At 40.5% G+C, this 18909-nt stretch overlaps 1 protein-coding gene across 29 annotated transcripts in view; it reads right to left on the bottom strand.

The window, feature by feature from the left end:
- The window catches only part of mef2aa (myocyte enhancer factor 2aa), a 156258-nt gene that overhangs the window by 78230 nt on the left and 59119 nt on the right, over positions 1-18909 (bottom strand). For 28 of the 29 annotated variants that reach the window (XM_088641378.1, XM_088641383.1, XM_088641374.1 and 25 more), the window contains one exon: positions 6451-6630. In XM_088641378.1, the coding sequence (XP_088497504.1) occupies positions 6451-6504 (54 nt within the window). In that variant the 5' untranslated portion in view covers positions 6505-6630. Of the gene's footprint in view, positions 1-6450; positions 6631-18111; positions 18256-18909 lie in introns of those variants that run through there. The other variant, XM_088641386.1, reaches the window with a different exon arrangement.

An 18909-nucleotide genomic window follows, 5' to 3' on the forward strand; every position in this document is an offset into this window, starting at 1 on the left:
AGAAAATACTGCGTTTTAGACAGCAAACAACTGCTCTTCAGTCAGGTAATTTGTAAAAGTTTCTGTGCGTCCTGTGAAATCACTCGGGTCCTCACGCGGACGCGCAGTAGTTAGGAACTGGTTGGTGTCTCACTACCTGCGGCTCGTGGATCGCAGCCGGCCAGAGGGTGTGAAATATTGCGTGCTCTGCGCGGCCTGCCAGTTACTGACGCAATCAGACTGAGATGTGATTCTGGAATATCGCCTTCGGAGGCAGAGAGGAATCAGAGAAACTAGCATAAGGGACCTGACCATGGGGTGTTTTAACCACTGTGGCGCATTCATGTCTGGGAATGAGGTCCAAGTGCTGTAGTTTGCGAAGGGCCCCTTCTGTGTCCCTGTAAGAAACAGATATGAAGCAGAGAGGAGCGAGACGCTATCAGACACGGACCCCAGCTGGGAGTCCAGTCCAGGCCCCCCTGGCTCTGACCCAGCTGGGGTACTTCAGATGGACAGGCGTCTCTCCCCCCGTCTGCTCGGATCATCTCTCGGAGGAAGTAGGGAGCTGCAGAGAAGGGTAGCCTGGCAGCACAGGGACAGTTCTCTCTGTCTTGACTACTGGGCTTCTCTGTAGCACAGACCTGACAGCTGGGCTCAATTCAGCTGACCTTAGTTGCTTAACAGATTTAACTTAAGTTTACTATCCACAGTTTTACCCACTTCTATAGCACTGGTGAACACTGGTAAACTGGAACATCTCAGTTCATAGAGTGCACTGCATTTAGTGGATAAGCCATTCTCCAGAAACATTCCTTTACTTGATTTCTAGATTTTACATAGCTGAACAACATAACTTGTTAAAGTAGATTATTCTTGAGCAATTTTCTTTATAGGTCATAGGTCACTTTCACTCAAAATGTTTGTTTTTTTTTCCAACTGTGATTTAATTTCCATTCCAGGACTGAAATAATATTTCTAACCAGACTCAGTCCTGTTCTTCTTTTTTTGTTCTTTCCTATAGTTCCTTCCTATACACTGTAGCTGCTGCCTACTGTAGAATTGTATGTACTCAAATATGCCCTGTGTCTCTACAGGTTAAATAAAGCATTTATTAATTGACTACCCAATGTAATCTAAGCCAGTTAATTTAATGAAGGCCCTATTTAGGGCCAGGAGATTGGTCTGTAATATTATCCTTCAGTGATTTCATCACAGAGCATAATTAAGAACTGTATTTTAAATATACAGTCTTTCCTTTAGGAGACACGATAGGGATATTACAGTTTTGAAAACGCTTTATGGAAAGACTAACAGAGATCAGCTATATTACATGTTCAGTGCTGCCCTAGAAGAGGAGAATTTGAAACACTAGCTGACGTGCACACGTAAAATGTCAGGCTGTTGCTAAAGTTAATACCGATATATCAAAGAAGTTTTCAAAACACGTGAGCAAACTCGCTTCTAAGGAAGCACGCACAGTTAATTGAGGCTCTTAGATCATTACAATTTATACGTGGCATTTAATGTTAATTGGTTATTCTTGTATTCTTTAAACCGCACATCCAGCAAAGCCTTCTCTCTCCCCTTCTAAACAGCCACGTGCTCCTTTAGTTCTTAATACCAACAATGTTTTTCTCCCACTAAGTGCTCACAAGTGTGCACATTATAGTTTCATTAAAGTATAATCATGTTGATCCACGAGCTTTTTGAAATTCAAAAAGAAGAAAAGGGAAAAACAACATTATAGTCGTTGTGCTTTGTAAAGCACAGAGCTGTGCCCATCAGCCTTCGGCGTGCTGATGTAAATCTCCAGCGAAGTGAACTAAAGCTCAGCATCACTCTGCCTGGAAGTAAAATCATCAAACTTTTAATGACTTGTGCAATTACTCCCAGTAACATGCCTAATGACATAGGGAGGATTAGAAATGAATTTTTATACCCATTATTCTTCAAAAAAGCTGTGTGCAATGTAAGTACAAGCCATACTGTACCTTCAATCGCACTGAAAATAATTCTTCACTACAAAACCAATCCAGCACGTAACATGAGAGAGTACATGGACTGATGGATGGGTAGATTAGACCACTCACAAAAATGTAAGGAATTATTAGAAAAGTAAACAAATACTGGATGAACAAGTTACTCTAAACGATAGAAATTCCTAGAAAAAATATACCAGCGATTAGAATTTCAAGCCTAGTGGTACCTTTACTCCAGATCCAGCACTTCATGTTTATTATGTACTTTCCCTACTTTACTGTATATACAATAGCTTGTGCTGGGAGAGAATGTCTTTTCTGAGGCAATTCTTCTGTCTGCTGCCATTCTCACATCCATTGCAACACAAGTTTGCAATTAGCATGTCAGGTTTCTCAGTGAGGTTCACCAGCTTCAGCAGGCTCAGATCTTCATGATGACAGAGACTTTCCACACTCTTGACACAAGGCTCTAAGCTGGTAAGGTTTCGAGCACCTTACATTCATTCATTTTAATTTTGCATGACCGATCCTCTTTTTGTTTCAAATTCTTCCCAGGAGCTACACAGCTCAACGGGGCTCTCCATCTCAGGATGAGAGAGGAATGTGTCTCACCGTGTCTCTAAAAGTTTTATTCAAAGTATTTGTTTTAATTAAATAACAGTTTGGGGACAGGAACAGTAACCATTGTCACGATGAAGGGTTTTGCTGGTGTGTCACAAAAAATGACAATCTCACATCTCTTAATGAGGGACAGAAATGCATCAACCAATTTAACCTGACAAAGCTTTGTAACCCAAGCTACTCTTCACCATACAGAAATACAAAGTTCATTAAATTGTCTATGTACGCATGAGAAAGCTCACCATGACAATCGGCTAAGTATCTTGGCTGATTCCTCAACTTATCACGCATTGACATTGCCTAGCTATAGTTTCCCAGTTTGTTTCATGTGCTACCAAGCCTTATGACACATTACCCTGGTTCTGCATACTCCTGGAATGAAAGTACACCACTGTATGCTTCAAGGGGTTGTCCTGACTTTCACATCTCAAACATTTTTGCTGCCACATGTTCTAAACTAATGAGAGACTCAAGAAGACTGTTGCTTTCCATCTTTTGGTAAGAAAAAAAACGGTAAAACAGCCTTTCCACATCTATAGAAGACCGTTTTCGCCAGGGACTAAAAAAAAAACCGCGCTATTGTATCTCAGAATTGCGACTTAAAAACTCAGAATTGCGACTTGAAAACTCAGAATTACGACTTCATATCTTAGAATTGCGACTTAAAAACTCAGAATTACTTTATATCTCGCAATTGCGACTTCAAAATAGCCCACATTTCATTGTCTGTCCTTTTGTTATTGTAACGAATTCGGGTTCTAGGGTTTGTGCCCCTCGCCGCTCCCACCCTAGTTCGTGCCTCACAGCATTGGCTCGAACCCAGGTTCGAGATATAAAGTCGGAATTCTGAGATATAAAGTCGCAATTGTGAGATACCATATCGCGTTTTTTTTTACTCCCTGTCGGAAACGGGCTTCCATACACACCTCACCCTGTTATCCCCCTCCTCAACCACACTTGAAACTAATCAATTTGTTTTGATAGAAGCCGTATTTACTGGCCTCCACTCATACTTCATTCTCTCCTATAAATCCAGAAAGGTCAACGGTCTCTTCAAAGCAATTCCAGTAATGATACAAGAAGGATGATGTACCAATGCAGCATGCTGTAATGCCACAGTATTTAATTAGCCCACTTAAAGCATTCTTTCATTTAATGTCATGAATATAAATTGCCTGCAGCTCAGCCACATAGATAAAGATTCTAATTGTCACTACAATGGGGACTTGTAGGCTAATTATTATTCCCTGAGGTTAGGAGCGTACCCCAGAGAGATCACAACACGAAGTTCACGATACTGCAGAGAGCGAACTCGAGATTATAGCCCAGGCTTCACTGCAGCTCCACAGAGAGAAAGGGGGTTTGGAACAAACAATATATAGGCCATGACGACTGCCATTATGCTGAAAATACTGTTCTATTTTTGAATATTACAAAAAAAAAACCCAAATAAATCCTAATTCATGGCAGTGTTTACTCTTGCAATTCTAGAAAGAGAAAAATGACTTTATAAAAAGGACTTATAAAATGTGCTAGAAAATGACAAAAAAAAAGAGCTTGTTTTATTTTAAAGCAACGGAGAAACCTAGATCACAGATCTACAATAATCTAGCCTCCATTCAACAAGAACATTCTTGTACTGTACGCATGGTTTAAACTTAAAAACAAATCCTTTGTTTCAGAATGTGTCAGCAGACTGAAGTTTTTTTTCTTCTGAAATGTCTGGAAACAAATTATTTTTCCCTTTTTTTTTTGTTCTGAAACAGCTGAAGAAGGATTTTTGTCCTAATCAGACTTTGGAGCGTCATGAAACAGCCGTGACTAATATTCACATATCCCATAATACACAGTCAGAGACTTGTAAATATTATTATAAGTGGAGCATTACAGTACATGCATCTTGTAATTTAACTGTTTAACACTTCAGGGACACACCTGGGCAACAGGGCGGTCACTTCTGCAAACCGCAAGCTGCCTCCTCTCTACTGATGTCAGTGGAAGGTTGCTGCTGTGTTCCTGGCATACCACCACTCCTCTCCCTCCTTCCTTAATTTTGGATCACACCCAAAAGCCTGGTGTTATACTGATAATTAGACCATCGCCTAGATTTTGTTTCTCACTCGAGCAAATTGCTACCCACTCAGTAACTGTTTGAAGAAAGGAGGCAGGGGGGAGAGAAGTGGGCATGGGGGGACATTAGTGTTAATGTCATCGCTTTCACAGAAGTGAATAAAACTTAAATTATCCTTCCAAATGCAGAATAACAGGGCTGTTTAAACCCGCAGAGAAGTGCAAATGATATTTTCAGAAGGTGAGACTCTCTGGCAATGTGTGGCAGCTCAGGTCCCTGGGAACCTGATATTGTAAACTGCAATTCAATTCCTTTGAGATATCTGTTGCTCATGACATTTCGGATATTTGCTTTTCTCTCTATATACTGCATTTTTTTGAGAATACCATTCTTACAACCTTACAATTTCACCTCTGTAATTCACTCAATAAACGTAAAGAGATCTATTATTTTGATTAGTTTGCTAAGTTTGTACCAGAACTAGGAAGGCTTGGGTTTTGCAACATAAAAATGACAAAAAATCAACAAGGGCTGACTAAAATGTGTTAAGCATGTCTGAATGTATACGTATGTACTGCAAGGAGACTGAGCAAGCACCAGATCTCTCTGTCTTTTAGTCCTGACCTTGTAATCAGAGGGTACGCATCAGTGCTTGTTTCAGATAATTATTACCATCAAGATGGAACCAAAGGGAGCCTGCTCCCCAAAAAGCAGCAGATAATCCTAACAGTGATAAAACTTCTGTGGCTACCATAAATCCTGCGCTCTCAACTAGAACAGGCTTGGAAATACCATGGGAGAATTTGGGGGAACGGCCACCAAATGGTCAATATACTGTATACCGAGAGGCATTAAAAAATGCAACAAATGCCATGGGTTCTGATAGTAATGCCTCTCCATGTATCATAAACATTGCTATAAACTATTGTTACAAAAGTACTTTTCCTTGCTCAACATTTTTGCTTTCCTCCACGGACAACAACTCCTGCTATAGATAGCTAAGAAGGACTGGGACACCAATAGGTGGCGTCTACACATCCTACAGGGGGTACTTCTCCTTGGAACGGCAGACGGACAGGTTTGGAATTAGTTTCAATTCCGATTTGTAATCGCATCCCTTCAAACACGAAAGATCTCGATTGCCATAGCAACGTGGCACAAATTCAAAGAGTTGGAATGGCAGGCTCAGTCCTTCTCCGCACGCAGAAGAAAATTAGAATAATAAATTGCCAAGCTGGCAAGAGTACCCCTGATGTTACCCTTCTTGCTGAGTGAGGTCTTCATTGAGTTTTGGTAATTGAAAGCAAATTTCCAAAACAGTGATCTTTTATTTCCCTCTGTGGAGATCCTGTTATCATCAAGTCTGCTCCTGACCGGACACTGTAAGACCTCTTGGGGAAACAGAGCAGGACTCTAAGGCTTCTTACCCAAGAGCACACTATCTACTCCTCTGTAAGTTGTACAGACTGTCTTAACACTACATTTGCCACTGCGCCACTCTTTTTAGAACCCGAAAAGAACGGTTTCAGGTCTGCCAGCCGCCAGAGAAATGGAAAGGTAACATTTACTCCGTTGTTATGAACAATATGAACACAATTTTAAATACCCCAACAGCAAAACTGAAACAGACGGGGTTTTTCCTTTCCTCTCCCACCAGTTCGCAGTCTCTGCCCGCAGACGTTTGCTCAGGAGCCTGCCCTTTCAGAGGGTGTGCGCCGGTGCAGGCGGCGAGAGTTTTGCCGAGGTGGGGCAGGGGGTGGCGGGGACGCCCATCTCCATGGGCAAGAAGGTGGCACCCACCTGTCTGTTCCGCTCATCCATGATCCGCGTGATCTGTATCTTCTTCCTCCCCATTTTCTTTGCCCTCTCGTCTCTCTGACACTCCAGTATAGTAGAAAAAAACACCCAAGCTTGTCTTCCTTCACTCCTCTAGCACATTGTACACAGTCTCTCTGCCGTCCCAGTCTGCCACACCAAAACCTGCAGAGAGATGAAAGCACACACTTAGCATTGTTATTGATGCATATGAAAAGCTCGTGAGCTTTTTGAGTTTTCCATTCCGGTACACATACAGTGAGGATACGAATTTGAAAAACATGATGCTTTTTTATCTTCCCACCTGCAGCCCAGCAGTAGCTGGCAATGAGCGAAGGAGGAAAATAAAATTTCAAGAAGATGGCAGCTCAGTTTGAGACTTTGCTTGTTTTTTTTTAAACTAACTTCTCTTACGATCGTATCAGCCAAAAGTGAATTCTAATTCTCATGCCTCTGTATATCTTCAGGATGGAAGTGCTTTTTGTCTTGTTTCTCTCTTTAAAGATCAAACTTCAATCCTGAAAAATCTCCTCCAGTGCCAAAAAAGCAGAGACAGCATGCAGTACCTGAAAGGTTTTATTCAGGGCTGAAGCTCTAAAAACAGCTGGTTGTTAATACACAGCTTCTGACTTTCTGCTACAGGACACACCTTTCTACTGGCAATAAGTGGATGCTGGATGTTCATGGAAAAAAGCTGCAGAGGAATATTGACAGCAGCACTACCACCTTGTTTCCGATCCAGGGAGATCTCAGGCGCTAAGCATGGCTAGAACAGGTCGGTACTGGGATGTGAGACCTCTAAGGAAAACCAGGTTGCTACTGTACTGTAAATGGTGTTGGTGGAAGAGTCGGTGGAGCTTTTCTCTCCAGAATCTCCAAACAAATGCCCCAGTCAACACAGGTGACCGGGGTCACTGTGCTATGTGAGATGCAGTCCTTGGAATGAGATGTTTAATGGAGGTCCTAACTACTTGACCATTAAAGATCCCAGAGATGCTCATAAGAGTAGGACTGCTAACCCCTGTGTCACCAGCTAAATTCCACTCTGGGCTTGTTCAATTTAGCCTCCCTGAGGTTCCACCTTAATTCTATCACCCTTAACTGGAGAAGCTATTCCTCGCTCTGAGTCTACTGCTGTGTAATAAGACTTCTGGTGAAGAGTGGCTGCTGCCCATCACATTTTAAGATCCTTTGAGGTTGAAGAGCACTATATAAATGCAAGCAATTATCATTATGAATTCAGATCATTCATAAAATGTAAATGTAAAAATATCAGTCACCTTACTGTATTATCACAGTATGGCATGTTTCATTCAATCATGCTTAATATCTGGTAGAACACACATACTGTAACAAATGCAAGGTAAATTAAAAATATAACACAGAAGAAGTGTTATTTGAAGTTAAGCACAGGGGTTTCTGTCTCTTGTGAGATGGTACCTGGGCGAGTGTGAAGTTATGGCACTGAGAGCCCATCTCTGTGACCTCTGGACTTCAGGCTGGTAGGCCTGGCATTCTGAGGCCCCACTGAGTACCACTCCACATCCAACCCCGCTTGTGGTTTAATGCTTAGCGACAGGGTGAGCCAATTAGGCACAGACTGCATTCAGCCATCTACTCTCTCTCTCTCGCTGCTGAGAGGGAGCAGGTCACTGGAGTCAGACCCTCACAGAGGAGGCCTCTGAAGAAATGCCCTTTAAATGAAGGAGCGGTGTCTCTTAACACTAAACATGCTCAAACTTGGTAAAACTGCGAAATCACTGTGGGGTCCTACTCAAACAGCGCTGCTGTTGGAATGAAACACTACCACACTGAATCCGCAGCTTTCTCAAGCTGTTCTTTTGACTGAACCCAACAGAGCTCTGGCCATGAAGACCACAGCCACCTCCCCACTCCTTCATGACCTGACAGGGGCTGTTAAAGTGACTGTCAAGGGAAAAGAAAAGCTTGCCAGAATGCGACAGATGAGTTTAAATAAGTACAGCATGGAGAAATGAGAGTGCTCATGACGCATATATTCAACTGCTCAGCCCCCGAGGACACAAGGGACACTGCAGCAAAGGGCATGAAGTACACACCTCACACTGCAAGTCTGCAAAGTCTGACTTGTAAAACTGAAGTAATTTCCCCTCCCCTTCCTTCAGAAAAAAGGCTTTCATGCAAATACAATTATTGAGAGAGGAAGAACTTTAGCCAGCATAATGTACAGAAATTGTAGCAAAAACCCAGGGGTTTCCCATATCTGTGGGCTGAATAAAGTCACATTGTAAACAATAATAATTATTATTATTATTAATTACCTGACGACTTTATCCATAGATACCTGCACTGTTATACGGTTGATTCTTTCATTACTGAACATTTTAAATTCACTGTTAACAGCATGTCAAACAATGACACAGTTCAACAGAAGTAATGTAATCTATCTAGAACACGGGACAAACCTTAAAAAATACTTTCATAAATTACACAAAAAAAAAGGTTTAAGAGTGCTCATTTCATAAAAAGGTTGGAAATTATAACAGGTGGTGGTAGATACTGCTGTGGCGTTACAGAAACATCTAAGAGTTAAAAGTTTAAATTTAAAAAAAGACTGAAAGGGCACACAGGTGGGAACCCCTTTTCCTGCACTGAGCCAAGTTCTGTCTGAGTTAGAGAATCTGGAAGGACTTCACTGTCTCCACGCCAGCGCTCTCTAACAGACAATGCAGAAGCGACTTTCTGAAGTGCACCGAAATCTTTCCGCAGTGATGCCTTCCTCTCACAAGCCATGCAGTTTCTAACCCAGGGCCTGACACCTCATGAAAAAGACAAACCACAAGCCCATAGAAAAGCCGGCTGAATTTTGAGTCCTATGGCCAATGAAACTGTGAGTTCTGACAAGTTCCCCAGCGTGACACCAATGATCAGAAGACAAGGGCCAAGAAAGATCTATTAAATCTATTCCACCGACCTAATTAGAGGCAGTCAAAACTCCGGAGTCATGTTTCGCAGAGTCGGTACATCTCCGATCTCTCTGCAGTCATTTCTACACAGAATCCAGTAGGTTTATTTGTTCAGTGCAAGACGGGCGAATGAGTGAGTCTATCTTGTGGGCAGCCTACACAAGTCTGACATCTATAGGAAATTCTTACCAGCAAAAACCCAAACAGCAGAACTTCTTGAAAACTACATCAGAACAGAAATGTGAAAATTCTAGGGGGATTTCTTTTTTAATATTTTTTTTTCCTCTCATATTTAAATTGCCACCCTTTTACAGTTTCCAAAATTTCTTGGTGCCCCGCCTAGGACAGATTCTTAATGTTAGGAACCTGAAAATCCTAAACAGCACGTTATTATGTCTCATACAGTGCTATTTACAAAAATAACTCTTTGTTGTAGTTACCTTCATTCTTTTAAGAGATTATAAAACTGTTCTCCAATTTTGAGTGTTCTATATATCAAATATTTTCAATTATCGAATCAGAAATATCCCAAGTCAGCACGGTCTCCTTATCTCTCATGATTAACATGTACAATATTTAGTCTGGCAATGGTCTAAGCAATCTTAGTGGAAAACAGTGCTGTGTCCATGTATGTGAATGCTCCACGTTAATGATTTTTGTGCACAACTTCAAAACCAGAAAAGTGATTGACTATGTTTACTGACTGACTTTACTGATTATTCATATGCCACACACATGCTTAATTTAACACCGGAAGGGCAAGGAACAAAAAATGACAAACCAGACACGGAGATCTGTGCAGGTGTTTGGTGATGGTATTCTTCAGGCCTGGACTACCAGACTCAGAGACAGTTTTTACCCCCGCACTATCAAACTGTTAAACTCCCAGCCTCTCTCTCTCACACCTCACGCCTCACGCCTCACGCCTCACGCCTCACGCCTCACGCCTCACGCCTTCTTTCTTACCAAAAACTCAAACACACATTGAAATCTACCTCTACCTTACATGTCAAAAAGCTCACGCCCCATAATTTCTATCCTTTTATTTCATTCTGTTGATGGATGTTTTTGCACATCTGATGTTGTTTTGCACATAACCTGTTACCTGTTGTTGTTTTGCACACTGCCTGTTGTCTTTGTCTTTCTTTAATTATACAATTGCATTGTTGTTTTTTTGTACTACTTATCGTCTGAGAGCTAGCTAAATAGCATTTCGTTATACCATATACCTGTATATGAGTAAAATGATAACAAACTTGAACTTGAACTTGAACTTCTTCACAATACAGATGGCAATCTCAATAAACATGCAGCAAGCCCTCCACTATTTTAGTGCATCATTCTCTTCCATCTTAGAAGCACCTGACTGGGACAAACTTCATACTCCAAGAATGTTATGACCCAAAAAGGCATTTTCTAGGAGTCTGATATTGTATATTACAAAGTATTGTAATTTGAGTTTATAAAAGTTTAACCAATTTCCTTGGAAAAGAAATCTGTGTTTGTATGCCAACACAAGATGGCAAAAACATCTGTGTTGTAATAAATGTATAAATTTAAAAATATTTTTTAAAAATAATTTAAATAATAAATTACTCCATGTGAGGCCAGCACATTCCTAAGTAAATAAAGGTATGATTAAAGCACTGGTATCCTCATATAAGAAAGTGCAGTTATTAAATTGTTCAAAGGAGAGGATCAGTGCTGATCATTTTAGTGCAGATGAGAAACATTGAATTTACTGTTCAGCTTTTGTCCAGTACATTCTCTTATATACCATGTTATTCAGAGAAAATTTCATCGCTTCCAAGTTTAAATGTTTGGCGTTTCATTTCCAGAGCATAACATTTCCAGCACCACGTCCAGGGAGGACTGTGCCTGAGTGTGTCCTGGGCTGCAGGGATCAACTACACGGAGGAGCAAGATGCATTTAATTATAGTTTGCAAGTGTCACATAAAAACACAACGGCAGACAAAACAAATACCCAGGCAGGCAGATAGAACCTGGCCTGAGTACAACAGTTTCTTTTTTTTAAATACCAGACTGAATTTCTTAGCAACATGTGGCTGGCAGGCAACCAAGACATGGTCCATGCTTATCCCACTGAATTAATCCACCTTGAACACTAGAACTGTCAGGGTTTGTTATTCAACATGGGCACAGGTGTGTTCAGAGGGCTGTGGTACCACAGTGCGCAAGACATTTTTCCTTCCACTGGACCTTGTGGGCTCATCTGTCCAGTTAGAAACAAAACATCTGTAATACCAAACCACTATTCCAAAGCCCCTGCTTCCTTCTAATTCATTTGTCAACAAGCTGCACATGAAGTGCAATTACCAGGAATTTTGCTGCAGAGGTCTGATTCAGCTCAAGCTATGACTCAGTGTATTGTGTTCTCCTTGATCCCCAGTCATCTGGACTCAGCTTATTATGGACAAATATAACAGCCATGGAAATTTAAGCCAAATTTTTGGCATTTAATCAGGTTTTTCTTTAATATCCAGAAACACCTCAGTGCCATAAAAGAGGAACAAGCAAATTAATGTCACTTTAATATCACATCCGTTTGTCTTTAAGGGTTTCCACACCATTGTGTTATTTTATTTTGGGAAATGTATCCAAGCTACTTCTGGTATCTCGTGATCCTTCACTGTGTCCCAGTGTTACTCAGGCCTGCACGGTGAATTATGTTCACATGAATCCAGCAAAACCTCTGCCTGCATGACACACTGGAAGAATGTCTGTACTGTATGTAATGCATCGTGTCATGACATTTTCATCAGCTTAATAAGCAAAGACATTTATACTCTCACAGAACCAAGATGCAGCGGAAGTAGTGAGGATGGAAACTGTGCTTGTACGATTCTACCTGAATTATATACCCTGTTCCGTTACTGGCGATTATAGTTCATACAGTAAGTGTATCAGAATGTCTGCATACCACCTTGGAATATATATTATCTTTTTCAATCTTAGCAGTTGTTTCATTTGAAAAAATACTACATGAGCGCAAGAATGAAAATAAAAAAGAATAAGCTTTTTAAAAAATACATATATTTTATATACATTTGGAATGCAGACATCCATGGATTTTAATTTTTCATGAAAAAGTAATGTAATAAATAACACTTAAGCTCAATATTTATCCCTGTATACTTGAGAACTTGAGAGAGAGAATCCTTTTCAGTCTAAACTATTAAACTAAAAAACTGAACTCCATAGGACTCTCAAACCTGTTACAAAGTCCCTGTCTGTACATTTCCATTTGAATTGTTGAATTTAAACAGGTGTTGTGACAAAAGGGAACTAAATGAGCCTCCTTAAAAGAAGAGATTGAGGAGAGAAGCACACTTGAAGAGCCTGTCTGTGGTAGTTCATTTCAATCCTTCAGTATGGCTGCCCTGCAATAGGTAAACTACTCTGATAAAGCCAGCTCATCTTTTAACCACTTGATGAACATTCCCTGGTGGTTTTAACATTTAAATCTCAGAAGCTTTCACAGTCTCAGGCAAGGTCGCAAGGCAAGATTATGTTCTTCTTATACAATTAAAGGCTTTAAGGAGGTAAGCGTGCTCTCATGACCTTCCTGAAAAAACACCATTTTCACCAGCAACAGAGACATCTGACTGAAGATGACCTGATTGACATACAGTATAATACTTTGCAATGGGAAGATCGTATTTGTTTAATTTGACCACATCTGTGGCCCCAAAGGAGATTAAAGGGCCACAGTGGACCTACCATAAATGTAATTAAAAACAACTTGGAGAATTATAAAATTAAATTATATCCATTCATAATGCGTTGAAGGATATCTTAGAATGCAAATACTAGAAACTGCTTTCATCAACACACTTTCTGTAAAACTCAGTAAAACACTACCACACTTGTATTTCCGAGTGAGTTGGACACACACCAAAATCCTTGTTTATCACAGGAAATGGCTGTTAGGTTTTGCAAACTGATTTACATAAAACCGATTCAAAACTAAAAACACATTTTTCCATTTCTTGGAATTGTATTTGGGGTCATTATCTTTCTGGAATACGAAATTCTGCCTGATCAGCATCTTCCCAAACGTAACAACATAATGAACTAAATTTGTGAAACTCTTAAACTGATTTGTGATTATATGGTATATGTTATATGACCAGCACTAGACTTCCAAATTTTATCTCTTGCACAGATTTAAAATTAATATACATAAAGCCAGGAATTGTTTTTAGTAAAAGTTTGATTTAATTTACAAGTCTACCAAAACTTAAAGAACAGTGTCTATATAAAAGTGTATTCTTCTATGTAAGTATGTACAGTATATATGTAAACACAGTTTTAGATGTTTTAAAATTCAGTCAAAATTTCATCTACTAATCGCTCACACATTTAAAACATTTCCTGAACAGAACATGAGTTCTTTTTTTCTCTCTCAACAGAAACAATGAGTTCTAAAATCCAGATCAAACTCTTCCACTACACTTTGTATAGGATCATAGGTGATCCTGGTACAGAAAAACTGACAGCAGCACAGATGAAAACGATACTTGTTCAATCACGTCTCATTCCAGAAAACACATGACATGCGACTGCAGCACATTTCACATCTGTTTCACTGCTTCAACAGTACAACACAGTTTAAGGATGAAGATAAAAAAAAATATATTTTTCTACTGGCAAACCTTAATTAAATACATAAGCAGATCTCACCAGAGAGCGCTATGAATGTTTCAGCTCTAGGAAGAAGGTTCCCATCAATCCCCATGGATATTGTTCTGGAAACAACCAAGGCTTCTTGAGCAGGATTTGGGCGACCCAACTCTTCAACAGTTCCAACCTCAACAGTGGGATTACCACGAGACTCAGAGGAACTCTCACCATCAGACCAGAAGTCAATATTCCCACACTCGGTTTAGTCTAAAGCAAGACCTTTCACCTTAAGCAAGACTTGCAGCTTTCGTGTTTAATCTCTGTGGGTCACTGGAGTACACCCAACATTTCCCAAACACCACAGTTTATCCTAATACCTGCTGGCTCAATGCGGCACGTGTAAGCACAGATGCAGAGCATTTTGCTGGAGCAGCCTGTCAAGACCTTAGCCCACAAAAGAAAGGGCAACTTGAAGCAGAGTCCGAGTGATAAGCATTTGCCGATCTCACATAAAGCATCTACCTATGCACTGTGTGGAGGCAATAAAATAAGATACGCAACAGCAACATTGTATCTGTGGAACATCGAATTAATGGAGGGTGGTGTGGAATGATCTTCTCAGATAATCAAAAACAATGCCACTGTCACAGAGCACCTACATTTCTGTTCTTGCATCCTTCCAAAAGAAGGAAAAACTGCCCTGCTGATACTGAAATTTAATTTGAACAAAAAGAGGGCTTCCATCTTCATTGGAGAATTTGTTTCTCCACACTCCATGCGGTTATTTGGAAGACGGATGCAGTAGGCGGACCCACAAACCACATACTGCCAAAGAGAAGGTTCTTTTCCAATAACTGTGGCCAAAATACTCTTGGAGTAGATTTCGAAACTATCACTTTCACAAACAAGAAGGAAAAATGATGCCTTATGTCTTTCATTGTTTCACACAATGACAATTATCATAATGATGATAATAATAATAACAGCAACAATACAGTCTGTCCTCAGACACACAGATTATTCGGCTCTAAAAGTCACCCACCATTTCTATAAATGGCAGATGACACTACCGTGAGTGTGCTGCAATTGAAACAGAGAGACGAACAGCAAACAGGAACTGCATTGGAGTCTCTGATCTCACTATTAAAAACCTCCTCAAGAGTTTCTGAGTTCTTGTATTTTTCCAGTGCCAGCAGTGCACGGAGTCCTCCTGCACTAGATTCAGCTGACCTCTGGACCATAACAGCTATCTTCTCCAGGCTCTGGTCACAGAGAGGACAATGATTAACTGTATCTCTATATTCATGCCTGGAACTGGTGATACAGTGTGTTTTCTGTCATTCACTATAAGATAAACTACTAATCTGTTTAGTTCCAATTTTTTTAGCCGTTTCAAACAGTTGGAAGTGACCGAGCAATATTACAATTATTAAGGCAACCTGATTGATCAAAAGTTGAATACAATTAAAGGTTTCCATGCAAGTTACTTGTTAAATTAATGGTTATCTTACATATCCTATAGCTTTGTTGGAACATATACAAATAAAACAATACATAGTGTGCCTTCAGGGGAAGAACTGAGGTGACACAAAATGAACGCACATTCCTCTGTCAGTGTACAGGCCTGCTTCAAACCTGTGACAGGATCCTTTGTGCAATTTGCCTATTATATGCTTATATAGTGTACAGTACCACGTGGCAGAGAAAACATAACAAATATTGTAATCAGCAGTGTGGTTGTTTGACAACTCAAGATTTCAATCATTAGTTGAAATCCAGATCTGAACCTTCAAGGAATATTCAACAGCAACATCATGACTGTACAACTCTGGCTCCTTGGACAGAATTCTCACGTTTCTGCTGACATCTCCAGGTAAGATGGAGACAGATCTGTTAGTGGCAATACTGACTCTACTCTGGCTGATTTTCAGGCATCGCAAGACACTTATTTCTCACCCGGTCCCGTGTGATTCTTTGCCGAGAGCGTGGGAGGTTTTTGGCAGTGAGGTCAGTCATTCCAGTCTCTATAAATTACACAAAACTCCCACTTTAATTGCAACAAAACACATCACAACCTCTGTACTGGGTGAAAAAAAAGAACTGAGCACTACGTGCAGTCACAACCCTACATTCGGAGGAAACACTCTTTGTTTTTTGTTCATCCACTGAGCACCGTTAACCACAAACTGCACGTAGATCCCCACTTACAGCCCCTCAGTTGAAATGTCACTGGACTTTCTGGCAGTCACCCAGACTTCTTAGGTACTGCTAATATAACCATAAACACTGTTGAAACAGTATCTGCATTTCTTACTAATTGTACTGTTCTTCAGGCTAATATTTGAATCACCTCCAATACCAGCAGATGTATGACAGATTACAAAACAAATTTTAAAGTAGAATATGCTTTATTAATGATTTAAAATGCATGGAGCAGAAACTGTTAAGAAAATAAGCATATCATATAATAGAATTGTGAAAATGTCATACAAACAGACAGATATGTTTTTCTAGGGTTTTGCTTTCAGAGCAAGCAGTGGTGACAGATTCTAAAAAGAAATAGTGAGAAGGTTTCCACAATTCTCAGCAACTTCTTGCTCTCCAGATCCAATTTGCTTTAACAAGTTAGGCGAGACCATGAGATGGTCTTAAAGAATGATCAACTTCCTCTCTCCTTCCCTTCTTTCTTTCTTCCTCGCCTCTTTGAGGCTGAAGGACAAGGGCCAGAACCCTGAGTGTATCCATGACAGCATAATTTCCTGTGTGTGGCGGCTCGAGGATCTGCATCCTACCACACAGGCCGTGGGCAGCCCATACTCCCCACTTCCTGCTCCTCCACTTCCTGTTTTTCCTGCCCTGAGTAATGCTTACTGAGCTTCTAGGGAGAGAGAGAGGGAGGGAGACAGCTTGCGTACAGCACAGGACACACTTCCTCTCAGCTCCCTTCCCTTGTTATTTTTCTCCCTCCATGATAAAGACTAAACAACAACGAAACACGGAGCTCTTTATCCCTCAAGTTTATTTTCAGATAAATTATTTATCCAGGGCCAGAAGTCTTGCTAAGTGCTGTTAACAATGGGGCTGAGTAAATGCCTGTTGTCATGTCCACTCAGCTCCTTTCTGGAAAATTTAAGCCTTTTTGCTGTTGACGCACTAAGGACCTAATAGACACCAGGAAACTCAAAAACATCATATTTAGCTCTGCACAATTTTCTTTAAGGACCATACAGATGTGAGTGAATACAATGAATAAGTTAAATAGGTCTTATAGTATAAATAGCAACAAGTAAATTCACTGTGAGATCGTTCAGAAAGTAAAACTCATTACATTGTCCAGATTGTCATCAGTTGATTCTGAAACAAAAAGATTCTGCACTCAATCAGCAAAACCCATATACAAAATCCATCCCTTTTTTCAGAATACATACATTTTATGAGTCTACAGGGATCCCTTTTTTTGTTCTTCAATTTCTAGGACATCTACAGGTTCTACAGTCTGACAGTCATCTTACTAGGACTGGTTTGTAAACCCCAGCTAAAAGCAGACAAGAAAATCGAATGCACACAGCTTGCACATACTGTGTTACTGTATATCACATGATATGCTCCAAAACAATCCTTAAACTGCATAAAGAGCCGTAGAAAAGAGAATGAATTGGGCTGTTAGAAGTTTTAACTTTGCTACTCAAAGAAAAGTAAGAGCTCCTAACAGGCATCACAAACCCAAGCTTTTTTGGAGCTGTCCACCCTGTGGTGACATCCACCCAGCAAGCAAGATCCGTCAAGCTAACTTTTCCAAATGTAAAGTAACAATGCAGGCAAGAAAACAACATTCCTGAAAAAAGTCATGCAGAATACATGCGAAAGTCCTCCAGAGCTCCATACAGTCTACCACTTCAAGGAGGCCATCAAGACTTTGCCCTCCTATACCCCTGGATCGTACATTGGTCTGTTTGCCTGGATCCTGATGGATATTGTGTTGGATCTCTCGAACAAAAAACAGCTTTGAGGTTGTTTAATTTTTTAGAACAGCAGAAAACCACCCTTGACTCCTACCTGCAGATCTGTTCCTCAGCCTGGGCAGAATGAATGGAGCGGAGACCACAGTTTCTGAACCATGCAGCTCCCTGTCTTATCTTGAGCTCCAGCTGCGCATGTGAAGTCTCATGTCTCAGCAGCATCAAAAGTGTTAATGTCTCCTGATGTTAATCTGACACTTGGCTGATCCTCCAGGAGCGACTTTCTCCCTCTCTTTCTCACTCTCCCTTCCTTCACTTCGGTTTCCCAGGCAACTAATGAGATATAATTAATAAGGTCTACCAAGGGGTGTGTGTGTGTGTGTGAGAGAATGTGTGAGGAGGAGAGAGGGGAGGTGAGAGCGCTGAGGAAGAGGGGGGGGGGGGGGGTGGGGTGGAGAGGAAAGGAAGAGAAGGCTCAGAGGAAAAAAACAAACTTCCACATAAAACACTCATATATAAAGGGGTAGAAGACTGTTTAACTGAAGGCTGATAGAGCTCCAGGAGTCGCTCTTCATCCAAGGTAAAATCGGGTCACATTATCTTGCTTAAAAAGAACCTTAAAGTGAGTCAAAGAAAAAAAATAAATAAGTGAGTGCAGGTTCATGCTTGATATGAAATGATGGCAAGATTTTGCCTATGTAGCACTTCCACAGTCAAACCGTGCATTTTTAATTTTCACAAAATAAGCCTTTGGGTACATTGGCATGCATCTGTTTCTTAGAGATCAGCTGGTGTAAGGTCTCTAGTGTGCTAAATCTGGCAACATGCCATTACAACCTAGGACAAATTTTTAATAGCAGAACTTTTTTCTATCAAGACTAAAATGTTTTCCAGT

This window comes from Lepisosteus platostomus, chromosome 7 (genome assembly GCF_059453375.1).
Source record: "Lepisosteus platostomus isolate fLepPlt1 chromosome 7, fLepPlt1.hap1, whole genome shotgun sequence".
Lineage (NCBI taxonomy): Eukaryota > Metazoa > Chordata > Actinopteri > Semionotiformes > Lepisosteidae > Lepisosteus > Lepisosteus platostomus.